The sequence below is a fragment of the Panthera uncia genome, chromosome A2, assembly GCF_023721935.1.
Source record: "Panthera uncia isolate 11264 chromosome A2, Puncia_PCG_1.0, whole genome shotgun sequence".
Taxonomy (NCBI): domain Eukaryota; kingdom Metazoa; phylum Chordata; class Mammalia; order Carnivora; family Felidae; genus Panthera; species Panthera uncia.
The window spans coordinates 108340654-108362070 of record NC_064816.1 but is presented as its reverse complement, the minus strand read 5'-3'; the positions used below and the strand labels follow the sequence as shown (position 1 = coordinate 108362070).

The 21417-nt window shown below is 39.0% G+C and overlaps 1 protein-coding gene across 1 annotated transcript in view; it reads right to left on the bottom strand.

The window, feature by feature from the left end:
- The window catches only part of ITGB8 (integrin subunit beta 8), an 84051-nt gene extending 65374 nt beyond the window's left edge, over positions 1-18677 (bottom strand). Inside the window, exon 1 of the mRNA XM_049641601.1 lies at positions 17670-18677. Coding sequence (XP_049497558.1) covers positions 17670-17796 — 127 coding nt within the window. The 5' untranslated portion in view covers positions 17797-18677. The remainder of the gene's footprint in view (positions 1-17669) is intronic.
- Positions 18678-21417: the final 2740 nt, after the last annotated feature.

Here is a 21417-nt window from a genome sequence, read left to right as displayed (position 1 = left end):
CTGATACACACTCAGTAAATGTGTGATGAATAAATGCTAGTCTAAGTGGAGGTTGATCTGGTAGTTTAATTTCTGAGGCTTTTATAGCTCTTGATTATTTACATTAAAGAAATCTTCATTTCTAAAACCTATTTATTATAAAAGGCAATATAATTATACTTAATGATACATATCTGGATGAACTCATCTTGATGTTTTCAAATGTGAAAAAAAATGAACCTACATATAGGGGCAAATTTTTTACATCTAATTTTCTGATAATGTACAGTTCTGTTAATTTATGTTAAAGCAAGGGTAGTTTCTAAAAGAATTCTGAATATGTCAAGGGAATGATACTGAATTGAAGTCACATTTTTATTGCTACCATTATCAGATGCAAAACCACCAGATTCGCTTGATGTTTCATTATGGCTCAGATCTAAATCAAGTTTCAATTAGGCAAATGTTCTTTGCCCCTGTAAAGTTGAGTATTTTTTTACTGAGCAGAATTTCCTTGTAATGCCAATGTTATGAAATAGCACTAATCTTTTCTTCTTGTTAACCAGGTTTATTAGGTTTTTATTGTAATCTTTATGTTTCAAGGACAAGTTTCAACCTCCCTCATTACACAGGAAAAATTCATGTGACCTCAATAGGGTTTTATGCTAGCATAAAGACTTTTGGAGAACAAAAGTGGGGAGAAAGCCATGTTCAATGCCAGGCAGGTTAAGAAATGTTAGGGCAATACTACACATTCCATTTGTCTGCCCTGCCCTGTTTGGGGCAATCCCATCATGAGTCAGAATTTAAAGTTGGCTGGGATGGCATAAATGAAAATGCTAGTTCATGATGGAATTTACAAGAAGAACCATCATGAAGCCACTGATGACACTCATTTGTGTTGAAATGGGCCATCACAAGAAGGGTGGTCTGGTGAGGTCATATCACTGATGTTTCATTGTGATTCATATACACACACTTCAGTCAACTTAGCTTTGAAAAAATTATTGCAGCTTACAGTGGGTGATCGTATAAATTATGCTCTACATCAGAACACTTTTTAACACAAAAGAGGCCACTATTAAGTACACTGGTGCAATGGGTATAAATTGGAACTTCTCAGGTAAGCTGAAGTCTAAGGTCATCCTAAATGTACTTGAGTTTGGTGGTGCAGAACAAGAAATAAAAACAATATACAAGGAAATCCATGCTAAGGTGACAGAAAATGTCAGGAGAAAGAGAATGCCATGAGTTAGTGATGAAGTAATCTCTTCATATTAAGGAGGACCAGACAGGTGCAATGCAGCAATCTTGTTGAAATTGTGATTGTTTTTAGATTGTGTGTACACACACACACACACACATGTTTATATGCTTATGTGTATATAAACATATATGTTTATATTTTATATTTCATGTATTTTGACATATTCTTAGATGTGGGAAAGAGATGAAAGAATATGAAGAATACTTGTTTGCACTTGAAAATGACTTTGCAGTTCATATTATTTTCTTGACAGGAAGTTTCTCTTGGTGGTCCAAGCAGGTTTTCAATGTGTAACAAGAATTTTTCCTGAAGAGGATCAAATTCACTTTTGCAATCACTCTCTTACCTGAGCACATCAGTTTGTCTTCTGACACTTATTCATCTGGGGGAAATTTGCGAGGAAGTAAGAGACACTCAGTCAAGAAGAAAGATAGGGGTCAGGGCACAGCATCTCTCAGTATAGTTTTTCTTCTTCAGACTTGGAACTTGAGCAAGGATCAAAAATCTCAAGATTCAGGGAGGGCTCCAGAGGCCCCTCTGAGGCATATTCTGGTTAAAGCTGCATTTGTCTAACTTGGAAAAGCAATATTAGTCATGTGCTTTGTGCCTTGTTTTAACTGGAACTTTTCCATACATTCCAACTGTCCTGTTTATGAGGCACACTCCCTTTTTATAAAAGCCAAAATATTCACCGGTTTCCCACTCTGTTCCTCTAAATAATGTTTTTAATCTAACACACTAGAGTTCCAGGGGCTCTTCCTATTTTCCTCTCCAAGGTATGAATTTCCTTTCTCCCACTTAAAAAAAAAATCACACTGCTATTCACATCAAAACCTCAAATGCCATACTCAAGTGTGTAAAAGGAATGCCCCAGAATAGTAGGAATGCATTTTATACCTTATTTTTTTTAACCTGAAGTCACATTGCAGGTATGCACTTGATTAGAACAGCAAAGAAACACTTTATATCGTGAACAATTTTGTTCTAAATAAAAAAAAATAAAGCCCAAAGTGAAATTTAGTTCATTTAGCATTTGGTTTTCCTGCAATTACATTTCAAAGACCAAAAAGGTATTTATATTTTACTCTGTCACTTAAAAAAGCAAACCTATATATGCAACTGTATAAATTAGGGAAAATAAAAAAAAGAATAAATATTTATTAAGTGATTACTGTTTTAGGTCCTCTACCAGTTGGTGTTCTTCTACGTAACAATACCAAAAATAGGTGTATGATTTCATTGAAACTTTAGAAAAATCCTATAAGGAAATCATTAATATGCCTATTTTACAGATGGGGAACTATAACTTAGGGAAAAATCTCATCCTAAAGTCACACAGTTAGTGAGTACACAGACCAAGTTTGAACCCTGTTCTGATTATAGAGGCTTTTCTCTTAAATAATGTCCTATATGGAATAGAGAATAACATAAAGACAGTTATACCAAAGTATGACTTAAAACTCTCACTAATTGAACTATTATTAGTCCTTAAGTGATGACTCAGTAATAATTCCTATGTACCTCAAGATGGTTCTTTCATAGAAGTAGTATGTCATTATTTTTCCTATTATTATTCCCACTCTCGGGATGAGGATGTTAGATTCCCCCAGCAGGATTATTTTCTGTCCTCAGTACCAAAGACCTCCCTAAATACTACAGTGCTCTTTTCAAAGTTCATTTTATTTCCACGCACAAGGAGACTTTGAGTTTTAATACCAAAGCTCCAGCCTGAACATCTCACTGAGTGCTGAGTGCCTAAATTAGATTGGTTGGCACTTTTTCAGCACAAGGGAGAACTTCTTTTACAACCGTGTTTCCCCAACCTCTTGCCAGGGGACAGCTCTGGGCTGCATGCTAATTAGGCAGAAGCACTTGAGATGGTGTTTGCAGTTGCTATTTCCATTTGTGAATTTCCAGTTCTGCCCTGGAAGCCAAATCTGGAACAGGGAAGCCGGCAACTTGTTCTTGTCCTAACTGCCTATTCTCTGACCTTGGCTTGATAATTTAACTTTGCTGGGGTTTTGCTTCCTTGCTGATGAAGTAGAAAAAATCCTCCTCCTTTTTATGTGCTCTAAAAACACTTCAAAATGTAGAGTCTGGGTTAAAATGACATGATTGGATAGAGGACATTTGCTTTATAACATGCACAGTCCTGTTAATTTATGGGAATATTTTAAGATACAATTTATAATATGGGAAGACTTATTTAAAAATTTTTTAACATTTACTCATTTTTGAGAGACATAGTGTGAGTGGGGGAGGGGCACAGAGAGAGGGAGACACAGGATCTGAAGCAGGCTCCAGGCTCTGAGCTGTCAGCACAGAGCCCGACGCAGGGCTCGAACTCATGGACCACGAGATCATGACCTGAGCTGAAGTCAGATGCTCAACCACCTGAGCCACCCAGGTACTCCTGGAAGATTTATTTTAAAAAAGCCACCCAAACCCTGTATGTTAGGTATATCCAGTTGCCCATCAGTAATCTGGTAATAGAGAATCATTCACCACTTTGAACACAGGCACATGCAATCTTCTTGAAGGATAGAAATGTTCCTTATGCAGATTGTAGCAGTAGTTCCACAGGCCTATACATCTGTCAAAACTCACTGACACTTTAAAGAAATGCAGCTTATTGATGTAAATTATGCCAATACATCGTATTTAAAATTAGCATTGTAAATTAACTTTGACAGAGTATTTTTTGTTAGCTAAAGGACAATCAGTGCACAGTGAGGAAATATATTCCTTTCCTGATAGTATATACAAAAATAGTAAATTATGTGGTTTTTAAAAAGTAAGCCAATGACATATTACATAAATCCTTTGACTTACAGATACTTACAGGTCCATTAGTGGGTAACTAAAGTCATTTATCCCTACTGTACTTATCTGATTTGCATGATTTTTATTCAGATCAAGGGGTATATTATTTTAATATTCTTTCAAATGGACTGATCCCAGTTATCGGATGATAAAATTATTTTTCCAATTCAAAAATGAGTTTTTATATTCTACTGGGAACTTCTTATAAGTCCTCATCAGTATGAAAAATTGAAAGGAGTAATGTATTAATACCAAATGTAAAATTAAGTATCTTAGTAATTCATACTATTATCGCTAATAATACTAATACAGCATGAAGTACACATTAATATATTTTATTTTTTTTAAGTTTATTTATTTATTTTTGATAGAGCAGAGGAGGGGCAGAGAGAGAGGGAGAGAGACAGGATCCCAAGCAGGCTCCACACTGTCAGCACAGCGCCCACTGTGGGGCTCGAACTCACAAACCTTGAGATCATGACCTGAACTGAAATCAAGAGTTAATTTCACCCAGGGCCACCCAGACACCCCTAATAATATATTTTATATTCTGTTCTCTACAGTAAAGTTTCTTCTGTGCTCAGTGCCAAAGATGATCCTCAATACTTGAGTGTCTTTTATAAAATTCATCTTACTTTTGGGCTCACACAAAGAAAATTCTGAATTATAATGAGAAAATTTTCACCTGCCCTATAGAATAGAAATTTAATCTTCTATAATACTTCAATTACCTTAAACTATTTCAATTAATAATTGCCTAGTTTAACTTCATTTCCTGGAAGTTGACTAAGTACATCTTTATACATGTATGTCAAATGACAAGGCTTTACCTCATAGTTTTTGTGTATACTTCTTTTTTTTAAGTTTGTTTATTTATTTTGGGAGAGAGACACCACAAGCAGGGGAGGGGCAGAGAGAGAAAGAGAGAGAGAATCCCACACAGGCTCTGCACCATCACCGCAGAGCCCAATGCCGGGCTCAAAGCCACAAACTGTGAGATCATGACCTGAGCCAAAATCAAGAGCTGGATGCTTAATCAACTGAACCACCCAGGCGCCCCATAAAAACCACCATAGGGTGGTGAATTCAGGACATTTAATAGTGATACTATATAACTAACTAATTTATTGTCTGTATTGTCCTATGAAATTCTTGTTCCATATTCTCCATATGTACCCAAATGGCCCAGCTATTACTTCTCCCTCATCAAAACTCAGCTTTATCAGAGTTCATCTTTCTTTGGGTAAATCTTCAACCAATGCTTTAACGTTCTCATTTTCACTGCCTGCTTATAGGGCTCTCCCCTAACTCCCTACCTCCTCATCTCCCAAAAATATCAACCTCTATTCTTTCGAAGTCCAGAGTTCTTATTCAATATGACTCTCCTCATCTTTGTTATTACCAGATGCTTTCCTAAATTTTACAATGTATTCAACCCCTTGCTTTTGGGTTTTGGCCTCATCTGATCCCATGTAATCACCCAAATCACCCACATATCTCACTACCTCTACTTTGGGCAGAACCATTAGTGATCCCTGGGGCCAGGGACCGTGGCAAGGAATTCTCATGAGGTATATTCTCATGAGAGGCCATTGGATCATGAAATCATGAAAGTAATATCTGACTTTTCATAACACCTGGAAGTCAATTTCTGCCCCACATGTCTATCACCAGATAATCTAGTCTGTGGCCCTGTTCTCAGAAAGCATTGAACTCTGGCATCAATGCTATGCTGACCTCCGAGAGTAGCCAACCATTGGTCCTGGACCAATACCATGTGCACCCTGACAGAGAACACTAGGCCTCATTCTCCAGCTGGGCCATGCTTCCTTCAGCAGGGCACAGGACATGCTGAGGAACCCACTCCCCTCTCTCATCCTATCATAGTCCCATGAAATGTCATCACGCATTGTGCGCCTTTGGATTCTTCAAGAGGCATCAAACAAACTACATCCTCTAAACTAGAAACTGGTACTAATAATCATTTAGTCCTTGTGTTTCCTTTACCAACCTCAGAGGTTAGGCAATGTGGTTATATTACATTGGCCCTCACATTAAGGCTCTGGTTCTAGATAGTTTTGGTTGAAACACTCACCAAAAGGGATCTTTTTAATCAAAATTCAGAATGCCTGAAACTTTCTCTCTTCTTGAGTGTTTTTATCCGTGTTACTATCTTCCAAATGAATTCCCTTGGAACTTGAGCCCCATCTATCATTTCTAGAGAGTTTCTTTTGCCAATTACAATCCACTCTTCTTCAACTCAATAAATTCAATAAAAGTTCAAACCAAAATGCACAAAAAGACAATACAGCAACACCTTGGGAAGTATGCCTTATACTAAAAAAGAGACCAGCTAGGTCATTTTTTCCTTTTTTTTTTTTTTTGGCCAATAATACAGTTCTGCTATAATGAGTTCTTTGTTTCCAACTAGAACAGCCAGTTCTACAGCAATCCCTACACATCTCAAAACTTGCTTGCATTCTTTGTTCTACTGCAGTCAAATAATACCTTACACCAACCACTCCACATAGCCAGTCCAGCCTCCTAGCAAGCTGGCAATAAGGAAAGACATTTCCTAGTTTGGCATTACTTAAGGCACCTTCTGTCAGCCTAATCTTGTAGAATTTTGAAATTTTCTTTTAATTTTTTTTCTTTGTTCAGCCTCAAAATATTCTAAATCTGTTTTGGAGCATAGCAATAATCCCTCATTCCATAAGGATGAAGCTTTCCACCCAGTTTCTTGCTCTACTCAGTATCTATAACAGTTACTAGGGAATTGTACTAAATATATGCTCCTGGGGAGCAGGAAAAGGGCTTGTATCTGGGAAAATGTTTGTGTTCAATTCCTAGGATAGGACCCTGGTACCATATGTATATGTGGAACAAACAGTATCTCAACTGTAGCTGCATTTTACCACTGGCATATCTTGAAATACCAACTTTTTCCATTGTAAAAGGAAGTAGACCCTAAACCATGCAAAACATCAAAATATCTTGGGCCAAAAGCCACTGCCCACATCACACACCTAATAAGACATCTTTGGTCCATTTCTTTAGAGCTGACATTTCTTGTCTTTTATCCTCCTGTCTTCATTACTAGACTTTCCCTCCATTTCTAAACTTGGTTTCTCCCATCAACTTTGATTTGAACTAGTCCTTGGCAGCTACTCTGATTCCTTACTCCATACAACCTGGGGACTGTGATTTGGGGGGGTGGGGGCAGTTCTCTAAATGAAACTGCACCAGTGCTGATCTGGAATGGCGACAGACTCTGTCTTGGACAAATGTAACAGTGTTTGCTGATTAAAACAAAACAAAGTAAAACAAAATAACAAAAATACCTAGGAATGAGAGAGAAGACATCTCCAAACCATTATGATAATGATGGTTGGCTCATGGGTAAGGTTATCATGAAAAGGACACTTTTTAAGACCGCATAAGCTGTTTTAAAATATGAACATTTATTACTTTGAATAACTGCACTCAAAAACATTTTTAAAAATCATCTTGAGTATATATCCAGTAATGTCACTTATAATTTAACACTACAATTCTAACTTAATGATCATATTCTTATCTCCTAAACTAATAAATAATTGGGAGCTTTTAAAAATAAGTTAGGGAAGGCAATTCTGATAAATCTGTTTAATATTAGTAGTTTTGGAGCAAGAATTGATCCCAGTACTTTTGTTAATTCAATTATAAAATCCCAATGGAAACCATTTTGACTTTCATTACATTTTTCTCTGATATGTAAATTAAGCTAATTTACTTACTCTGAAAACAGAAAGGAGGTCACATTAAGACTTATTTTTTTTTTAATTTTTTTTTTTAATGTTTATTTATTTTTGAGACAGAGAGAGACAGAGCGTGAACAGGGGAGGGGCAGAGAGAGAGGGAGACAGAGAATCCGAAACAGGCTCCAGGCTCTGAGCTGTCAGCACAGAGCCCGACGCGGGGCTCGAACTCACAGACCGCGAGATCATGACCTGAGCCGAAGTCGGACACTTAACCGACCGAACCACCCAGGCGCCCCAAGACTTATTTTTAAAATGAAAAATAGTTCTTTTAGTCCATGAAAGTAGTATGGAAATGTTTATTTTACCTATTCATTCACTTACAGATATTAAATATATGCCAGCTGACTAATTCAACAAAGTTTGGCTAATTCATGTCAGTAAAATGTTCTTTTCTGTGTGTGACATATTTTAAATTAATAAGGGGAAATAAAAAGTAAAACTAAAAACATGCATACACTTGACTCTTACTATAATGCTCTTGGCAAGAAAATAGAATTCAGTGTAATCTCTTCACATCTTTGAGTTTACCAAAAGGCATTTAGTTACTAACAAAGAAAAGCACCTTGTCATGAGTTAGTTTTCCTTATGCAGTAATCACTGGTGTTTTCATTGTTTGTTTGTTACTTTTCCTATAGTAATATATAAATTAGTAGACAAGTCTGTCCTTAACTTCATTAGCGTGAAAAGCAAGAGTGAAAATAGTGGTGGGCATAACATGACCAAATAAGTTACAACCCAGACTAAGAAATCATTAAGTAAAGTTAAATTCTATTTTCCTATCTTGATAAATATGCATTGATAATGCTCTACAAGGCTGGATCTGAATTTAGAAATTCTGACTCTTTAGATTTCTGTTTGGGAACTGGCAGTGTGTAAAGTGTTGTCCCCTCCAGCGCTTGATCTGCTCCTCTTCTCTCTTACTCCTAGTTTTCTTCTACATTGCCAAGTAGCCTATCACTTACCAACATGGACACTCCCAACATACATTTCCAAGCTCTGTTTGCTCCCCCTCTCCTGGAGTTTGGAATACAGTCTACCCACAGGATGGCCCTGAAAGTAAGTTGGGGCTGTTTGGGCAGAGAATTCTGGAGATGATCTAAAAGGGGATTGAAGACTGAATAGTCATATAGACTGGATAACTTGCCTTTGGGGAGGGCCAGAAGAGGGACTCTTCTCACCTCCTGGAAGATAGTCTGTAATGATGATCCAGAGTATAGAGTCAGTCCACTCAGGTGTGAATTCTGGTTCCATTACTTATTTATTAGTTAAGAGATCTTGAAGAAGTTATTCAATATCTCTTTAATTTGTTTAACTATAAAATGGGAATGATCAGTGTACATACCTCAGAGGACTGTGAACATTAAAGGATATGTTGTGGGGTTTTTTTATGTTTATTTATTTTTGAGAGGAGGGAGGGGAGGCAGAGAGAGGGGGAGCCAGAGAATCTAAGCAGGCTCTGCATTGTCAGTGCAGAGCCCAAAGCAGGGCTTGATCCCACAAACCATGGGATCATTACTTAGGCCGAAATCAAGAGTTGGACACTTAACCAACTGAGTCACCCAGGTGCCCCCAAGGACATATTTTTATTCTGTATGTACAGAAGGGTATCTGGCATACAGAAAATACTTCACAAATGTTAACTATTGTTACTATTTTAACTTTAGAACCCAGAACCGTACCTGACACAAAGTTGTTTTTGCCTTAAGAAAATCTGAATGAATAATGATTAAATGGACTAGAACAGTCCCCCTTCAAATCTTTTTTGGTATTTGGTTAAATGATTATAAATTCCAGTTTGTATAATCTAAATAGAAATCAGTTTTAAAATACACACTGAGGATAAAGGATCAGGATTACTTTTTAGACTTAATTATCAGCAGTGAAAATAATTATCACAGAAATTCAAAAGGAAAACAACTTTGTAAAAAGTAGATTAAAAAATACCAAGTCTCTATTTTGATCTTTGCTAACGATTTGCCAAGGGCATTCACAAGTGCATCCATGGAGTGGGCTTTAAGAACCATGCCCCTCAGGCACTCAAAAGAGTGCCTGGAAATTTGCCATCAAGGAGAAGGGAATTCCAGATGTGTGCAACGACACCAGGTTCAACAGAGCTTTCTCAGTCAAAGGAATAAGGAATGTCCTACAGAGTATCTGTATTTGGTTGTCCAGAACACATGAGGATGAAGATTCACTAAACAAGCGCTCTAGTACATCTATGTACCTGTCACAGCTTTCAAAAATCTATAGACCGTAAATATGGATGAAAACTAACTGCTGATTGTCAAAGTCATAAAACTGCAATAAACAAAACAAAACAACAGCAAAAACTTCTGCCTGAAGAAAGCATATTATTATATACCTTTAGCCTAGTATATATTGGAAATCCTCTCATTAACCAATACTGCTAGACATGGCTAATCATCGCAGATATTTAACAGCTGAAGGCCTACTTACTTCAGTAAAAATTCATGGAGAAAAAGTAATATGAATATATTAAACAATATAGAGCATCAAGCTATAATAGAGTAGCTCCAAGCAGCTAGGAATGTCAAAGCCCTATGATAATCAACAGTCTGACTCATATACCATGATTTTGTCCCTTTGAACACTTTTGGCTGAACAGGTAACCAGCTATTTAGTAGATTAGTCTCTTTTTCGTTCTCTCTCATAACCACAAGTCATACACATCTGTAACACTTTGGAGATCCTGTAGAAGGCAGAGTTACATTCCAGGTTACTCTCATAAAGCCACATTCTTCTCTTCATTCTCACTATGATAAGAAACTAACCATTGTAAGGTATATTTAAGATGACTTGAGAGTGTTTGGGGGCTTCCACAGGAGGTATGCTTTGACCCTGCCCCAGTTCGCAAATCAGTATCCTCTCATCTGTAGTTACTCTGTGCTAGTAACATTGTTACAGGGCAGGACCCAGGAATCCCCATAGAAGGAGTATGTGAAAGTCCTCTTTCATGTGATAGTCACACTGAATGTATAACTTAGAGTAACATCCAGAAGCTTTTGAAGAAGGTATGAGGCGACATAACAGAGTTCAAATCTCATCTCTTCTACTTACTAGCTAAGTGATTTGGAGCAAATTATTTATCTCCATTGTGCTTCAGTTTCCTCATTTCTAAAACAAGGATAATAATTCTACCTCTCTCATAGTATTAGTATGAAGATTAAAATAATATGGTGAATCATTTAGATGAGTGCATGATATAGAGTAAGAGCTACCCAACAGTTTGTTAAATTATGTGAGTTCTTTCCACTACATATAGAAGCCACACTTACATGAATTCTTTAGGATATAATTGGGAAAGTGACATTTTTAGAGATTAATGATTAGGTCACCTACTTAAGCTCAGTATTTAATTGTTCAATTTAATAAAATGCAAAATGAATCATCAGAAAATATTTTTTCCTATGGCTTCTTTTATAATCAATATACAGCTTACAGAATATATTTCATCTATAATTAGAGAAGATACATAGAGCTCAGCATTTTCATGCTGGCAAAACTCTAAATTTATAGACTTGGGCTGCAACAGGGACCAATATTGAGGACCAAGAAGGACTAATCATATACAGTACACAGTTGGTTATGGATGTTGTTAGGTTATTTGAGGAACATGTAAACAGACTATTTCCTTAGGTCAGATAAGGTAAGATTCAATAATATCATAAGTAATACCATTTTTATGCCAGTTACTCAATGAGACTTATGAAACCAGCACAAAGACATCATTTAAATGGCAGAATGCTATACAATAGGTATTATCAAGGGGGGATACTTTGAGCATCTGAACTTATTAAATACAAACAGGCGAAAGGCTACATAACAAGGCAAACAGTTTATTACTTTTCAAAAAAACTGATAGTCCAAGGATTGGCTCCTATTTATTAACATCTAAAGAAGCTGAGATCAAAACAATACCCTCTGACACCCAGCTAGTGAACAGTAAAATGACTGCAGGGAGCTGGTGCTGATGAACAAAATGAGGAATTTAACACCCAGCTATTTCACAGGTGGGCAGAAAAGGCTCTAAACTGTTGAACAACAAAGACTGGGTTATCTCAAATACTTTATTTGCTTTGAGGAAGGTTCTTTCAAAATGGTGAACAGGAAAATTGAAAAGGCAATATGGTGTTGCTATATCATGATATTTCTCATGCCTCATAAAAAAATCAAAGTGGAATGAAAACTGATTATCATATTTATCTTGTTATTACCTATATTAAAACCTATTCAAATATATCCCTTACTTGCCTAAATAGTATCTCCTGATTCCCCTTAATACTTTATTAAAATTAAAATAATTCCCAAATAATTCATTAAAATATCTCCTGACTCCCCTTAAGAATTCATTAAAATTATTAACTAATTTTTTCAGTCTAATCAAGGCTTAATTAGCTTTAGCTTACCAGTTGTATATGTTCATGAATAAATAATTTACCTTTAAACCTTAAACATACATTGGGAAAAATTATCAGCTGGCAGAATTATTCTGAGATAATTTTTTTATACATGGTCAGTCCTATTTTTTAGAGTCCTATATAAATGGTTCTACTTGAAGATATGGTATACTTCAAACAAACAAAAAAAAAGAGGTTACAATATTAAGTCAACTTTATCAAATGTGAATGGACACACAAAAAAATCACAGCCAAATTGGCTCATTGGGCAATTTTTTCATGTTTATACTAAATATAGAAGTACCTTTATTTTTCTTCTGGAAGAAGATTCTGTTATTGTCTTGTAAATGTGGTAGAACTTGATTATTCAGTTCATCTGTTTTTTGCAAAGATTAGAGATTGATAGGAAAAAAATGAAGCCTTGTCTTAGAGTGAACAAGATAATCAATCTGATGAAAAAATTAAGAAGAATTTACTTATTCATTCTTTCATTCACTCAACAAATATGTACCTAGCACCCTGTACGTAGCTGTCATTTCCATAAGTAAAATAAGAACAAAGTACCTTCCTCATAAGCTTTAAAAGACAGTAAAACAAACAAATACATAATATATCAGGGTGCTAAAATATATAAAAGAAAAAAGATGCAGGGTAAGGAACTAAATGGTGTTGATAAGGAAGGCAGGGAAGGTCTTTTTAAGATGATATTTGAATAGACATCTGAAAGAACTGAGAGAGAGGGAATCAGAAATATATCTCATGGAAGCACATTCCAGGCACAGGACAATGAGTTCAGGATTGGAGGTAGGATCATGTTTGGTACATCCAAGCTATAGCAAGAAGCAAGCAAGCGTTATTGTAACAAAGTGAGAGAGGAAAAGAGGATTAGGAGGTAAAGTCAGGAAGTCATCAGAATCTTGGAAGCCATGTAAAATAAAGATGTGGCCTTCAATTTGAGATAGATGAAAAACATGTAGAGTTCTGAGGGGAGGAGTGATAGAACCCGAGGCACATTTTTAGAAAGTGAGCCTGGCTACACTTTGAGGTAGAGAAGCCAGTTTAAGAGCCATTCAAGAGTTCAAGCAAAAAATGGCATGGACTACTCCATGGCAGTGGAGGTTGTAAACTGACTTGTGGAATGTAAGAGAAACAGAAATCAAGGATGCCACCAAAGTGTGATACTGGACTACTGGAAGTATGGCTGATCACAAAGTGAGATGAGGAAGAGTATTAAAGAAGCAAGTTTGAGGGAGAAAAGTGGACATTTGGTTTTGAATACATTAGGGTTTTGCCTTTAAACATACAGTGGATACGCCAAAGAGGCAGTTTGCTATGTTCTCTGGAGATCAGGGAAGAGGTCAGGACTGCAATTGTTAGCATACAAGTGGTATTTAAGACCCAAGACTGCATTAGTCCAGTATATATATATAGAAAAGAAAGTTCAGGTATAACTTGTTTTGAGTTTCAGTTTTAAGGGTTGTTCCTCCTGTCTCTTCAATTGAGAGTTTTTCTCCTCTCTACTGGACCATTGCATGTGCATATCCATACATGTTGTAATACCTCTTGTCTTCTATTTCTCATTCTCCTTTATAGCAAAAAGCCCTGTAAGAGTTGTCCATTCTTTCTGTCTGCAATACTCCTCACTTGTGATTCCACTGTGATAAAATAATTGATGTTTGTCTGGGGAAGTAGATGTACTCATGCTGTTTTTTTTTCTTTTCCATATACATGCATACCAAAAAGCTGTTACATAGGCATAGTTTTAAGAGAACTATTTTTAATGCAGCCATAACAGACTCACTGAAAAGTAAATGGTTCAAACTCTCTTTATCTTTGCTTCTTCCCTCACTTCTGCATTTCTTCCCTTAAACATAGTAAACATTTCTATAGCCCGAAATTTCAGCTAAAAAAATCATGCTGTGAAACAAATGATAGTGTTTCTGCTCCAGTAGTACTTTGATTTACTGAAATATTTTGGGATAAAATGATATGAAGTTTTCTTCAAAATAATCTTATTGGGGGAAGGAGATGAACTGAGTAGGAGAAGAGATGAAAGAAGGAAGCTGGGCCCTGCGTTGATAGTTGATGAAGCCTGGTGATAGGCATATGGGCATTCCTTATACCATTCTCTCTGCTTCTGTATGTGTTTGAAATTTTCCAAATATGAAATGTGAAAAGAAACCTACTGTCAGTACTGCACTTAATCCAAAGAAATCCATTACAATGGTGAAATTTTAGATCATTCATTAACAGGTGATGGAGCTATTTGGGGGCACAGGAATTTTCCCAAGTCATAATCAGGTTTTTTTGTTTGTTTGTTTCTTATACAGCATAAAAACTTTTCATAGACAGCACAAGCTTTTTTTTTCTCAGAAAGTGTCTTAGTTGCATTAAGATAGAATTAATTTGGATGTTTATTGTGCAAATAATTTGGAAGACTAGACTTTTAAAAATGAAGCCTTGATTCTTTTTGTTTCTATTTTATTTTATTTATTTATTTTAATTTTATTTTTTATGTTTTATTTTGTTAAATTTACATCCAAATTAGCATATAGTGCAACAATCTTAAATATCCTCTTACTTTAGGTAAGCATAAAGAAATTTAAGAACACCTGTGATATGAAATATGTTCTAAGGTAAAATAATATTACAGTTACAAAATAATGCTAATCCACTTGATTGTTATTTAAAAGAATAGTTGATTATGCGCCGAAGGTAAAATTTCATTGCAAAAATAGTTAACACCTTTTTTTTTTAAAGAAAATACTTTCTGAAATTTGTCACTCATATTGCCGTATAAAAATTTAGGCAAAATAGATTTTTAACCTTGCAAAGTGAGCAAATGTAGAAACAACAGTGTTGCTACATTAACTCTTCAAATATTAACTACTAAGTATTCTTTAGTGTTTTCCAGTTACTCATTAACCATTTTATTCTGTTATTGTTTCTCCAATTGTCGGTGATTTCCACCAGGGAAAGTTGAAAAACATTTTTGTAGATTAGAAAAATGGTCAGGTTTTATAACAACATCCCCTTGCTCACCATATAGTCATTATTAAAAGTCCACTATGTATGTGGGACCTATAAGCCCTACTTCAAAAATTAAACCCAGAGTTATGTTGTTGTGCAGTTTATGGTTCCTAGTGTATGCCTTTATTGCCCTAAACATTTCCTTGGTGTAAACTACTGAACAAGGGAACAAGATTTCTTTTGTAACTGATACCTAAATTTCTATTCTGCTTTAAGCATCTAATTTGCACTGTGAAGACATATAATTTGAGACTTGTATCTCTATCATGGAAGTACAACAGTTTATGCCGATCTCTAATTTTCTGAGTTGTACTGGCTATAATTTAAATTTTTTGCATGATTTTAACTGCATTGCCAACCAGTATACATCAGAAACCTTTGTATATTGACAGAGACTGGGAAAAGGATGTCTTGTTCTGATTTCAGATAAGCATTCCCTTTTCACAACTGCAGGTGCAAGGGAGCCCATTCATAGCATTTGCTTCAAACCAGTTATAGGCACTGGATGAAAATACAATGCTATTACATGAGAACTTGACTGATCTTTACAAGCACATGAAAAAAAAAAGTTAACGTTTATTCATTTTTGAGAGACAGAGTGCAAGCGGGGGAAGAGCAGAGAGAGAGAGGGACAAAGAATCTGAAGAAAACTCCAGGCTTTGAGCTGTCAGCACAGAGGCAGATGCGAGGCTCGAACCCAGGAACCATGAGATCATGACCTGAGTTGAAGTCGGACACTTAGCCGACTGAGCTACCCAGGCGCCCATGAATATTTTTAAAGTATTGTTATTAGTAGTAAATTCTAGAGGCAAGTAGCACTTTTTTCTTTGTCAGTGTATTTGGGACAAAATATACTCTGTTGACACAGTCTTGGTCATTTTACTATTGAGTGTGTGTGTGTGTGTGTGTGTGTGTGTGTGTGTGTGTTTACTAAATCTAGAAAAATACTTTGTCACTTATTAACAGAAGATGGAATTATACTTGGTGGAAAATCTGTTGCAGTTAATGGATGTTCCACTGAAGAGATAACTGACAATGTTACTATTTCCTTTGCTTTAAATTTCACTTATTTTGAAATAAACATATTAACCAAAATATAACTACAAGATAAAAATTTACTCTAATTACTCTCATTCACATAACTGGGTAAATCTCTTTTTGAAACAAATATTGGACAATGATATATGCAACAAATGAGTGAAACTAGCTGGATGTTTCCATTATAAACTCTAACATACAAGGTTATGACTTGATCGTTTTTATGAGCTTCAGGTGGAAACATGGCACATCAATTCAAAGTATAAAAGAAAATTTTAGTCTACAAAACAATTACAACCCTACTTTAACAGTAGAGGTCAGAGAAAGGCTCTAACAGAATTTAAAGGCTTGATGACCAAAAGTGTTTGGCCTATATTTAAAACCAAGAAGAACTCATCCCAAATTGATTAGTACTATTACTTACTGTATGTTTTACTGTTTGCCAACAATCCAGTACAGCCACCTTAAATTTGCATGTAATTCAAAAGTGCCACACCTTTTCATACACTATTCAACTTGAGCATTCCTTGTGATTTAGGGAGGGAGGTACTGTCCTCACTTGTAAAATAAGGACAATATACTTTATAAAGAAGTATCCTTTCCCAATCAAGACAATTCTGATAGAGGTGGCTTGCCTGGATTAAATGGAGTCAATCCTGGTTTAAATTTCTGTCTCTGTGTTTCAGTCTCAGGGGCTGATCTCACTGAGGGATCAATCAGCTAGGACTTTTTTTTTTTTTGTTTAAGCTGAAAAAAAAAATGGTGACTTAAAGAATATCGGTAGTGTATTTAATTCATTCAGGCTGAGCACTATGATAGAAGCAACTTGTATGCAGCCATCTTCTCATGGACTCAAAACCAGAAAACTCACTCCCATTATACCAATGTATCCTCAGCCTTGAATCAAATGCAAGTTAGTGGTTAGTGGATCCACATGCAGAAATATGGGGGCATCTTCAAAGATGACTTAAAGAAGAATGCCTTCAAGGATGGAGCAGAACCCCTAAAGTGACTTATGTAAATATGGCCTTCCACTCGTCCAAACTTACATTCTATTACTGCTTGCCCCAAACCGGGAGCAACACACAGAGTCTCCTCGTGTAATTAGTTATTGCTGTCACTCCGGGGCGGAAACACTTCACACCTGGCCTCCCTCAGGCCGCCTGAAGGGAGGACGCTGCCACGCACCCGCCCTTCTGAAGTTCTTAGGGCAAGGAGGCTGACACTGGGCCACTTACCTGGCCGGGATATGCTTCGTCACAGCCCAAGACCTTTGGGAAAGAGAAGAAAACAAAAGAAAACAAAACAACTTACCACTCTGGCCCAGTCCAAGAACAACTAAAAACACCCAGGCCGCCCGAAGGAATGGGGCAGGACCTGGCCGGCAGTTTTGCAGGCAGACAAATGCGGCAGTAAAGAAAGCCAGGGCGGAGCGGCACATAATGCAAAGCAGCCCGCACAGCGCCCGCCGCCTGGCTGCTATCCGGATGCGCGCTGGCGACTCACGGGCGCACCTCGGGGCCCGCCGGCCAAGTGTCGCTAAGACGTTTCCCGAAGGCCCAGCAGGCGGACCCCGCGGCTCGTAGCAAGCGGTGCAGGTATGCTGGCCCCGGCACCGCTTGGCATCTCAGGGCCCCCCCGGCCCTGCCAGCTCTGCTCCGCGGTCCCGCGATCTCCGCGAGAAGCACCTCCTCTGACGGTCAGTGGCCCGGGGCGGCGACGCGAGCGAAGGCTCCGCAGCCCGCTCTGGGACAAAGAAAAGAGCTTTTGTTTCTCTCCAGCCGATGGGGCTTCTGCTGCATAAATCAGCTTAGTGAACAGCCAAACAGAATCAAACCCAAACAAAGCCCGAAGCCTGGGGGGAAAAACCAGCCTAAAGTACTATCACTGGGTGATGCTGCATCTGTGGGAGGGGACGCCGGCGAGGCCGAGGGGGAAAAAAGTCGATGGCGCATCAATCAGCGCGAGCTTCTTCCACAGGTGGGCAGGGAGGCCAACTCCACTTAGTTACAGCTTTGCAGCCTCGTCAGCTGAGCGGCGGGCAAAGTCAGAACGGCAGCGTCCGGGCTGGCGAGGGAGGAAGCTCGGGGTGCCGGTAGCTGGGGGAGCCGGCTCCGGCAGCACCCTAGAAGCCCCCGCCGGCGCCCGCGGACACAGAGCGAGGCATAGCAGCTCCCCGCTTCGCCGGGAGTGGAGCGCACGGCCTCTAGCACAGGAGAGGAGGTTCCGCGAGGGTGCAGTAGCCTAGCCTTGCGGGGCGGGAGCTTCGTACCCTCGTCCTTCTGGCCCCGGTGTGCGGTTCAGGCGTCCCACCGTCCAGAACCCGGGCAGCTGGCGCACTCCGGGGTACACCCCGCGAGCAGGCGAGGGAAGCGAGGCTGGCGAGGGGCGGGGGAGCAGTGGTCCCGCTCCGGCCCCCGGGTTGGGGGGGCTCCCGAAGTGCTGATAGCTGGGCGCGCTCGGGGCCGCGAGTTGCTAGGAAACCGCCCCACGCTACCCGGCGCCTCGCCCCGGCCGCCTGCAGGCGCAGCGGCGGCTCCGGCGGCAGCAGCAGCAACAGCTCCGAGCAGCGTGGGCGGGACATTGGTGAGGCATGAAGTCACCGCGGCCCACACTCGCTCTTTGTTTTGCTCACTCCAGCTCTTTTTCTCCCCCTTGGCTCTGATAGTTGCCATTCCCATCGTTCACCAGAGCTCCTGATGCGTAGCTGCGCAACGGGAATCGCTCGCCCTGTTTCCTCTCCCCCTCCTCGCCGAATGCCTACACCCCAACGCTCTCCTAGCCGGCGTGGAGACTTGATAAGTACTAATGGCAGCTGCGCGCAGATCCCAGCCTCTCACCCGGGCACTCTGCGCTTCTTTGTTCCGAAATACTCACTGCCCGGCAGCTGCAGCGTACCAAGTGGAACACAGGGGCCTCTCCCCGCCCCCAACACCCTCTGTTCCGCGGGTGCGCACTGCCAACTTCGCTTGCAGATTTAGGAGCTCACTATTCACCCCACCCCAAGACCATCCGGCATCTTCCCAACACTTCGAATTGGGCCAGTCCGCAGAGGCTGTACCCGGAGCTGCTAGCTGAAATTTCTCGCTCCTTCTCGCGGAGCCTCAGTCCTTAGCTGTCCAGCCTTGCTCTTCCCAGGGTCTGGTGGTGGCTCTGGGTTTTTGCTAGTTACAGTGAGTCTTTTGACCTTAAGCGTCACCTTTCAAATAAACGGAACAAAGAAGTTATGAAGTGCGGCGAACGAAGCAGGAGAGAGAAGCTAAGGAGATGGTGAGAGAGGGCATTTCCGCCTGCTTGAAGTTCAGAAATTTAGGTGCAAAAAGGGAGCGGGTATTAAGCTGGGCAACTGTCAGAGAAGCCGCGCGCCTCCTCGGATCTTGTCACTACCACTCTAGACCGAGGGAGGGAACCCAGTCCCCCCGGATTGAAAACAAGGCACTGTTCGTATTCTGAGACACAGAGTGATGGTTTTCTTTTTCCTCTAGCGGCAGGAGTGGTTCCCTGTGGTAAAGTCTGACCTCTCATTTTTCCACTAGCAGCCTGCGCGACGTCTTTCATAGAGCACCCACCTCATACAGACATCAGACCAGTCTAGCCAGGTCAAGGTGAAATATGTGGGAGTTTCCCCTCCTTCTTATTTGTTTAATAGTTTCCATCTCCATATTTGGAGTAAAAAAACAAGTAGGAAGCTTTCTCTCTTTCTCTCTCTCTTTTTTTTTTTCTGTTTTCTAATTGTTAACCCAGTGAATGGAAAGTACCTGGTTAATAAGCCACAGCATTGAAAACTCCCCCTTTTCAGGTGTGGACTGCACATTGGGACCCACAGAATTAGCTAAGCAAACCCAGAACCCAGCTGGAAAATTAAAATTGCCCTAGATCTACAAAGAGGGTCCTTTTGAGAGACCGAATGAATGAATGATCTGAACCTGAAAAAATGATCCTTATAAACACAATTCACCATAGGCAATGTACTCTAAATAGATAGAGTTAAATCTAGCCCAGCTTCATAACTTATTTTCTTTCTTTAGTTACAAGTTTGAACAGCTCTAGTTTTGCTTTAGGTGATCTTAAAGGAAAGGCCTGGAAACTGGCTGGGATGGTGTGAAGACATTAAATTTGAACCTAAAAGGAGCATATTCTAACTCCCGTTAATAATTCTTCAGTGGGGGAGCATGTGTATTTTCCAGAGAGTATTTCACAGTCCCAAGGAATGTAGCCACCATTGAGACCGTGTAGTGCTACAATGACGAGAAAAAGTCAGTTCGTAACCCCTGTAAGGAAGTGTGTATAGGTGCCCTCTACATTGTAAAGTGACTATCACATCAGCGTTATATGACATATTTAATAATCTAATTCTTCGTGTTGGAAATGTAAATGGAAATTAGAATATTAAATGAAATATAAATGTATGTAAATAATGGGTATAGTTTTGTGACATTAAAGAGGTATGCACTAAGTTTTAACTCTCTCTCTGTATCTTCTTTAATGTATGGTGGGGTTACATGTTCATAAATCCATAATAAGTTGAAACTACTGTGAGTTGGAAATGCATCAATACACCTAACCTGAATGTCACAGCTTGGCCTAGCCTACCTTAATTAAACATGCTCAGAACTTGTACATTCGCCTGCAGTTGTGCGATACCATGTTACACAAAGCCTGTTTTATAATAAAGTATGGAACATCTCATCCAATCTATTGAATACTGTATTGAGAGTGAGAAGAATGGTCGTATGGGTACAGAATGGTGGTAGGTATATTGACTGTTTACCGTTGTGGTTGTGTGGCTGACTGGGAACAGCAGCCCGCTGGTGCTGCCAGCATGAGAGGTAGGTATCCTACCACATGTCACTAGCCTGGGAAAAGATCTGAATATGGTTTCTACTGAACTCATATCACTTTTGCACTGTTGTAAGGCCAGAAAATTTTAAGTCAAACCATCGTTAAGTCAGGGACTGCCGGTATTGTTAGATGTCTAGATATTTTATATGCTAGGCCAAAAGAACTGTGTAGCAAGAGGAACAAAATAAAGTTTGTAAATTTGTTGCAGGAGATTTTGAAG